Raw genomic sequence first — 9051 nt, 5'->3', positions numbered from 1 at the left:
TGTGGGAAAACAGGGACACGGATACATTGTCGGTGGAATTGTGAACACATCTGCCATGCTGGAGAGCAATTTCAAACTGTGCTCAAAATGTTGTCAAACTGTGCATCCCCTTTGACGCAGCAGTGCTACTCCTGGGCTTATACAAAGCCCATACCAAAGCGATACTAAAGAAGGGAAAGGGACCTGTATGTGCCAAAATGGTTGGGGCCGCCCTGTTTGTACGGGCCAGAAACCAGAAACTGAACGGATGCCCATCCATTGGAGAATGCCTGAATAAGTTGTGGTATATGAATGTTATGGAATATTATTGTTTTGTGACCAGCAGCATGATTTCAGACGACTTCCGGCCTGGAGAACTGAACTGAACTGAACTGAAGCTGAGTGAAATGAGCAGGTCCAGGAGATCATTATATCCTTCAATAACAACACTATATGATGATCAATTCTGATGGATGTGGCCATCTCCAGCAATGACAGGAACCCAATCATTTCCATTTGTTTAATTATGAATAGAATCAGCTACACCCAGTGAAAGAACTATGGGAAATGAGAGTGAAGGACCCAGGCGCGAGAAAAGCAGGGCAGCCAAAATAATGAAGTTTTAAGAGCGTTTTTTGCTAGCTAGCGACTAAACCCCAAGATGGGAGGGGTCAGCAATGAGGGGCCTCAGGGCCATATATTTATAGAAAACGAGAGAGAGACATCAACATGTTTCTTGATACCTTTGTCATAATAAAGGAATTTCTATTCTAAACAGGAGGCAAAAAAAGTTATCACTCTTGGAGGTTCATTCCCAGACAGTAACAGCAGTATTTCTTTCATTCCCAGACAGTAACAGCAGTATTTCTTTCATTCCCAGAGAGTAACAGCAGTATTTCTTTAAGTTTATCAGTTGTCGAGATCCCAGGTACATCTGGGTTGCTAAAAATACCATCTGCAGCAGGGAGTTAAAACTAGTAAAAAAAAAAAATTCTAACTACAAAGATTCAAGATTATGTTTCTCACGGTCCCATTTTGGGGCACTTTTCCACTTCAGTAGCATTTCCACTCCCTCTGCTTTTGTCTGCTTGTATTTTTATTGCCTTCTCAGGTTAAATTTACATTATTTCAAAGTCTGATTCTTCTTGTGCAGCAAAATAACTGTATGGATATGTAGACATAGACTGTATTCGGGGGAAGGAGGTGGGGGGAAGGAGGGGAAAAGTTGGAACAGAAGATTTTGCCAAGGTCAAATGCTGAAAAATTACCCATGCATATGTCTTGTAAAGAAAAAGCTATAATAAAAAAGAAGAAATATATCCAAGAAGTAGACATTTAAAAGGAGTCTCTTCTAGCTGGATTTTTTCCCCTCTCACTTCAATTTAAAATAGGTATAATCATCTTTAATTAAAAAGGATTCTTTTTTATTAAATATTTTATTTTATTTTATAATAACTTTATATTGGCAGAACCCATGCCAGGGTAATTTTTTTTTTACAACATTATCCCTTATACTCGCTTCTGTTCTGATTTTTCCCCTCCCTCCCTCCACCCCCTCCTCTAGATGGCAAGCAGTCCTATATATGTTAAATATGTTGCAGTATATCCTAGATACACTATGTGTGTGCAGAACCAAGCAGTTCTCCTGTTGCACAGGGAAAATTGGATTCAGAAGGTAAAAAACAACTCGGAAAGAAAAACAAAAATGCAAATAGTTCACATTCGTTTCCCAGTGTTCTTTCTTTGGGTGTAGCTGCTTCTGTCCATCATTTATCAACTGAAACTGAGTCTTTGTCAAAGAAATCCACTTCCATCAGAATACATCCTCATACGATATCGTTGTCGAAGTGTAAAGTGATCTCCTGGTTCTGCTCATTTCACTTAGCATCAGTTCATATAAGTCTCTCCAAGCCTCTCTGTATTCATCCTGTTGGTCATTTCTTACAGAACAATAATATTCCATAACATTCATATACCACAACTTCCCCAGCCATTCTCCCATGGATGGGCATCCTTTCCTTTTCCAGTTTCAAGCCACTACAAACAGGGCTGCTACAAACATTTTGGCACATACAGGTCCCTTTCCCTTCTTTAGTATCTCTCTGGGATATAAGCCCAATAGAAACACTGCTGGATCAAAGGGGATGCACAATCTGATAACTTTGGGAGCATAATTCCAGATTGCTCTCCAGCATGGTTGGATTCGTTCACAGTTCCACTAACAATGCATCAGTGTCCCCGTTTTCCCGCATCCCCTCCAACATTCATCATTATTTTTTCCTGTCATCTTAGCCAATCTGACAGGTGTGTAGTGGTATCTCAGAGTTGTCTTAATTTGCATTTCTCTAATCAATAGGGATTTGGAACACTCTTAAAAAGGATTCTTAAGTCAGATCTTTTTTCCCCCTTTCTTCTAGATGTCTCTTGATAGTTATCTTCTTCTTTTCTCTATTTGTCTTTAAGGCACTGCAATGAGATGATGACCTCAAGCTATGCCAAATATCTTGCCTCCGTCCACATCCTCACTTACCAAATGGCATTGGTGGGCAGGCTGTTCCTTCATGCAACCATAATTCCTGACATTGAGGGCCTAATGATCCATCGAGTCTATCGGCAAACCTTCTTTTACGAATCCCTGTTTTTTCTTGATCTAGTTTGATCTATTGCTTTACCATTTTATGCTATTTGTTTTCAGTGCCATGTTGAATTTTCATGGTTTGGCAAGACCATTATGGCGATAGGCAGGAAAGAGGAACTATTCCAAAATTTTCAATTTTTTGCTTACGTTACTGTTTTGTGCAGCATAAAGAATGCAAGTTCTTTTTTCCTAAAATAAAAAAATTCATTTTACGAATTTGCACACTCAAAAATGTTGAGGAGTGGAACAAGATTCCTCCCATATCGTATTAGCATGATTTAGTTACACAAGTTATCTATAATTCACGTTTTAAAATAATAATACCCTTTCAGCATTCTTTAGGCATTTAAACCGGGATGTAACATTGAGAAAAATTGTATAACTTTATTTCCTTGAGTGAATCAGTAGAATATTCTATACTAATATATTCCCTCTTGTAAAGTTGTTTTAGAAAACAAGATTGATAGAATGTTTCTCCATTTTATGTGTTAATTCACATTTGTGACATTTGCTCATTAGTGACAAATTATCTTTTGTTCTAAAATAAGGTAGTGAAAAACAGAATTTTAATGCTTCCAGTTCAGGTACTCTCATACAGTAGTAATCTTCTGTAATAAAATTTTTTGACCTTCATATTAATAATAAATGTTAATTGGATAATGTTGATAAACTTAGGTGATTTAGTACTAAGTTTTAGTACTAAGTAGTACTAAGATTTAAATTGGTTTTGTGTGAGAACTCTAATTGTTCTTCCACACATATTTATGTTCACACTTTATCCTTCTTGTCTTAATAAAATGAAAACATCAAGGGAAATTATGCCTCCAACTCGAGTGCTAGTTTCATTTCACTTAAATAAGCATCCTCAAGGATAGGGTAATGGTGCTCCTCTCAGAATCCCTCTTTTGAAATAAGTGTAATTTTCTTTTTGAAAAGATCTAATCCTTAATGAAGACAGTAGACACAAAGGCCCATGTGTGTGTCTGTTTACCAAAAATAAGAGAATTTCTGCTGTTTTCCAGTGGTGACATGGTGGGGATACCTGGAGTTATTTTCTTAGTATACTCCTTTTCGAAATCATTTGTAATAACCTTAAAGGGGAGAGGAAAGTTTCAGATGAGACACAGAGTAACTTAACATCCTTGCAGGTATTTAATTTAGCTTTTTTGAAAATGCCAATAATTTGTTCTTTTCCCACATTTCTTAATATTCCCCATAAAAAGGAATAGATTTTGAGGTGCACATGTATATTTCTCACTTAAATGAGCTAAAAACATAAGTTTTAGCATAGTTATTCACATTGTTACAGTATTCTTGGAAATTTGTTACTTCACGTATAGGGTACAAAGTCCTTGTGTGTGATAGGTCCATATAAAGGAAGAAAATGGATTTTTCAAACTGAGGGGCCGAAAAAAAGATGGATTAATTGAAGAATGGATAGATACATGGAGAGACAGACACATAGGTGCTTAGATGGATAATTATAATAAACATCTACTTAGAGAGAGAATGGCATTCACATCGTAAAAGGTATAAACATGGCAGTGGAGAGAAAGGGATAATAGGAAATGTCAGATTGTTAGCTGAAACAGAGATGAATGAGTCAAAGAACGTACAGATGCAGTTGGGTAATATGAATGAGTAGATTATAGAGACAGATGATGGCCTCAGAATTCTTTTTTTGCTGAGGCAGTTAGGGTTAAGTGACTTGCCCATGGTCATACAACCAGGAATTGTTAAGTGTCTGAGTCTGGATTTGATCTCAGGTCCTCTTGACTTCAAGGCTGGTGCTCTATCCACTGAGCCATCTCCTCCCCTTCCTAGAATTCTTTTAAAAATGACTCACAGACATAGAAGGGGAGAGTGGCAAACTGAAAGAAAAGACTCAGTGAAGAGGGAAGAAAAACAAAGGAAAAAAAGGGAAGAGGGAGGAAAAGATGGGATTTTGTATATGTAGTATGTATAGATAGGCAGGTGGAGGGGAGGCAGAAAATTGCATGCAGGCTGGGAAAAAAACTAAGAAGCAAAGAGTGGAACCTGCCTTATCTCTTTTAGGAAAATCGCAATTAGTTATATGGAGGATAAACTCTGCGTATCTAAAAGTGATTTTCCTACAGCATAAGTAGAATCCTTTTTTTGGCTTTATCCCCAGGCACATCCCTATAAGTTTGAATGTGAATTCCTTTCTTTGACCAAAAGGGAGTGTCCCAAAAGCCCAAAGAGAAAAGATTACCAAGGAGGAGAGAGAGAGACCAATAGTATTAAAGGCTGCAGAGATAAAAATAAAAATACAAAGTTTGAAAAAAGTTTATTGGAGATCATCATTGATTTTGGAAAAAAGAAGCTCAATTGGGACAGGTGAGGCACGGCTTGTAGATGGTCTTTTCAAGGAGTTTAGTCACAAAGGAAGGAAAAGACAAAGGACAATATTTAACAGAAGGTTGTGTTGATTTTGGTGTCTGTTTGCTTTAGGTGAGGCAATTAAGTGCCCTGCCAGGACTGCACAGCCAGGAAGTGTTAAGTGTCTGAGGCCAGATTTGAACTCAGCTCCTCCTGACTTTAGGACTGGTGCTCTATCCACTGCACCGCCCAGCTGCCCCCCTCCCCAAAGTTTTTTTCCAAAAGAGGGAAGAAGGCCGTTGTGTTTGGAGGCAACTTATTTCAAACTACTTGAACAACAAAAAAAGATGAATGACTAGAAGGCCAGATAGATAGGGTGAGAGGGATGGAATAAAAGAGAGACGAAGGATGGAGAGAAAAGTGGCAAAAAGAGCTAGATATAAAGCAAAGGCAGATATGTTGACAGATAAAGGATGGGTGGCAACTGCGATGGATGAATCAGAGAAGAAGAAGAAATAGCATGGAAAGAGATGAATGGGCAGGCACAAAAAAAGACAAGGAAACATGATGAAAGAAATAAGGAACAGCGAAGGAAAATGACAGGGAAGAAAGGACTGGGGAGTTGAAGAGGGATTAAGGGGAAGTAGGGAAAGAGAAAGCAAGGAACAGAATGGCAAGGATGTAGCAACCAAAGTGTTTCAAAAGGGAATGAATTGTTTAAGACAAAATAGAGAATAAAAGAAAACCAAGAAGGAGTGGAAATGGTGGGTGAAAAGCGTATGGTGAAAAAGAAATCCGCGTGGGAGAAAGGATTCTTTTCATTTCTTCTATCCTTTCCTTCATCGTTTTGCCACCAGCCATTTCACACCATCTTCCAAGAAGGTTAAAACAGAAACCGTTCCTTTCTCTCCCTGTTGTAATCCTCCTTCTAATCTGGGTATACTCTCAACTTCTTTTAACTTTAGGTCCATGCTTAGCTCCACCTGCCTCCGGGATCCTTGGGTAAGTGTCAGCTGACCACAGTACTCGCCAATGGACTTTAGGGTCACATATGATGGTCCTGCTTAGTTTTGAGAAAATCGCACTTAGGGAGCTAAGCTAACGCACCGTCTTCACTTAGTGAAAGGCTAACATGTGAAGAAAGAGTTGGATTTGCTTTCTAGGTTGCACAGGCTGACTGGATCCTCTCCTTAACTCAGAAATTTGGGGAACAGATTCAGGACAGGTGTCATGGCCGTTCCAAAGGCCCCAGGGTACTGCAATCCCTCGAGCTACACAAGTCCTTAGAGTACTGAGGGTAGAAAGGGATAATCACCCCTCAGAAGGAAGGCAGAGGGCCCAAAGGGTCAGAGGGGAGTAGGCGTTCTGGGTTACCTCTGAGACTGGAATCAGCATCTGACCATAAAACGAAAGCCTAAGGGGCGAGGGAGGAAAGTCTGGGACTGGCCTCGCTTGGCTTTAGCTACAGTGTGGATCCAGAAACAAAGTGGATCCACTGTCACTAGATTTCCGGTGGTTCAGTTTGGGGCTGGACCCCCAAAGTCCCTAAAGTGCCGACGCTGGACCAAGCCAGCTACTTGTGCAGAGTCAGCCTGGATACATAATCCAGGCAAGTCTAACGGGAGATGGCGTGCTCTCTCCCCACTCATCCCACTTCTCTGATACTGTGTGAGGGAGGACCTGAGGTAGCCCTCACTCCGCCTGCTCTCGGATGACATGCACTTTCTGGTGCATATTTGGAAGTTGTTTACCCCTGTAAAAAGCAGCTTACAGTTTGTATCGGGGTAGCTGCATGCTCTTTGCTGTCTTGGTTCTCTGGCTTATTTCCTGAAGTTGCCTTCTTGGCCAGGGACAGGTCTTCTCTTACTACCGTGGTTCTGCTGCTAGCTACATATGCCTCAAAGAAAGAAGAAATGGGGAACTCTTAAAACCACACTCCTGCGCACTGTGCACAAGCACTCATGGGCACATGCACTTTTTTGTGCAGAAACAAATCAATACATACACAAATGCACATATGAATTTTGCCACATCAAACAACTCAAGAAAAAGTAGATGTCCATCATGCACGTGTGATGTTTGAGCAAACTTTGACATATAAAAGGAATGGCATATATCACATACTTTTAAGAAGTTATTTTAAAATTTAAATGAAAAATCAACAAAATTCAAAATGAGCACAAGTTGGAAATAAACTTGGATGAGATGATTCAGGCTACTTTGTCAGGAAGACAGCCATCTGAACCCAGAAGGAGGACTGTGGGACCTGAGTGTTACCACAACACAGCATATCCCTCTTTTTGTTAGTGTGTGCTTGCATTTTGCTCTCCTTCTCATGTCTTCCCCTTTGGATTTGATTTTTCTTGTGTGGCAAGAAAACTGTATAAATATGTATGTGTATCTTTGTCATTTAAGGGAGAGGGAAGGGGGGGAAATGGCCCACAAGGGTTCTTAAGGCTTAATGTCGAAAAAATCATCCATGCATAAGTTTTGAAAATAAAAGCGCTTTAGTAAAAAGTTCTTTTTAATTGATTATAAAAACAATGTTGAAAGGAATCAATTCTAATAAACCCGGGAAGACGTATGTAGCACGATCTGCTGCAAACTAAAGTGACTCAAACGGACGCAAACAGTTTCTACAATAACTGTAACACTATGAACAACTGTGGAAGAATTCTGATCCCTTCAGTGAGGACTCATGAGGGCTCAATGCCGGGAGCGTGAAGAAGAAGCATGCCATCGATCCCAATTAGAGACAGGATGGTCTCGAGGTTCAGCAAGAAGCCTCCATTGTGAATGCATCCAAGGTGGAAGTTGCTTTTGTTTCACTGTTTTGTATATCTAGGTTACGTGGCCACAGGAGCCTGTCTAGACTTAAATTTAAAATTTAAATGAAAAAGCAATAAAATGAGCACACGTTGGAAATAAACTTGGATGAGATGATTCTTCCTTCCAAGTCCTGGGTTGCACGAATGTCCACATCTCTCGAGAGTCTCCATCACTCCAAAACATTCAGGGATCCCTGCCATGAAGGGGAGCAGGAGATTAGAGGGGCCGGTCACTCTGCTCTCTATAGGGAACGGGGGGAGGGAGGGGGTGTTGAGCCAGAATGACATCGGCCCACTTCGAAATTGTGTGAAGAACATTTTAGGCAAAAACTGGACTCCTCTACATGACTTCACAATCGAAATTTCCATGCTTCAATTCCTTTCTCTCCCAAAGATCAGTGTCCTATTATGACACACAACACAAAATGACTAACCCACTGACCCAGACCAATAGTAAAACAGAAAGCACAGATGGCCCATATGGGAAAATACAGCAGACAATGAGCCGATGAGTTCTCCTCTGGGAAATGCGATCAACTCAACGGAGAGGGAGTCACACATCCCACCCAAGAAGAAATTCCCTGAAGTTTTAATGTCTTGAATTGCCAGATTCTTCCCAACTTTTCTCTCTCCAGAAACCTAACGAGAAGCAGAAATTAGACTCCTTCTTTCCTGAAGCTGGAGTCAACAAATCCAACATATCTCCTCTTCCCTAAATAACAAATCGCTTTCAAAAAGGAAAATCCTGCGGCACTGGGCTTGAAAGGGCATGGAAGACACAGAATGGATTTTGCTTTTAATATGGGGAGGTACAATTAAAAAGGGAACTTGTGAAAAAGAAGAAAGGAAGGAAAGCAGGAAAGAAAAAGAAAGGGAGGGAGGGGGAAAGGGAAGGAAATAGGAACAGTGTGAGAGAAGGAATGAAGGGAGAAGGGATGGAAGGGAAGGAAAGAAGGAAGGAAAAAAGGAAGGAAGAGAAGAAGGAAGGAAGAAGGAAGGAAGGAAGAAGGAAGGAGGAAGGAAGAAGGAAGGAAGGAAGGAAGGAAAGAAGAAGGAAGGAAGGAAGGGAAGGAAGGAAGGAAGGAAGGAAGGAAGGAAGGAAGGAAGAAAGAAGGAAGGAAGGAAGGAAGGAAGAAGGAAGAAGGAAGGAAGGAAGAAGGAAGGAAGGAAGAAGGAAGGAAGGAAGGAAGGAAGGAAGGAAAGAAGGAAAGGAAGAAATGGAAGGAAGGAAGGAAGAAGGGAAGGAAGGAAGGAAGGAAGGAATGG

At 40.4% G+C, this 9051-nt stretch overlaps 1 protein-coding gene across 5 annotated transcripts in view; it reads right to left on the bottom strand.

The window, feature by feature from the left end:
* The window catches only part of LOC127542643 (histone lysine demethylase PHF8-like), a 68645-nt gene that overhangs the window by 25045 nt on the left and 34549 nt on the right, over nt 1–9051 (bottom strand). Inside the window, exon 7 of one of the 5 annotated variants that reach the window (XM_051968387.1) lies at nt 7466–7979. The exons of the other annotated variants lie outside the window; for them this stretch is intronic. Coding sequence (XP_051824347.1) covers nt 7956–7979 — 24 coding nt within the window. The 3' untranslated portion in view covers nt 7466–7955. Of the gene's footprint in view, nt 1–7465; nt 7980–9051 lie in introns of those variants that run through there. 5 annotated transcript variants of the gene reach the window in all.

The sequence above is a fragment of the Antechinus flavipes genome, chromosome X (genome assembly GCF_016432865.1).
Source record: "Antechinus flavipes isolate AdamAnt ecotype Samford, QLD, Australia chromosome X, AdamAnt_v2, whole genome shotgun sequence".
Classification (NCBI taxonomy): Eukaryota; Metazoa; Chordata; class Mammalia; order Dasyuromorphia; family Dasyuridae; genus Antechinus; species Antechinus flavipes.
Note: the sequence above shows the minus strand (reverse complement) of the source record. Positions and strands in the feature narration are given on the sequence as shown.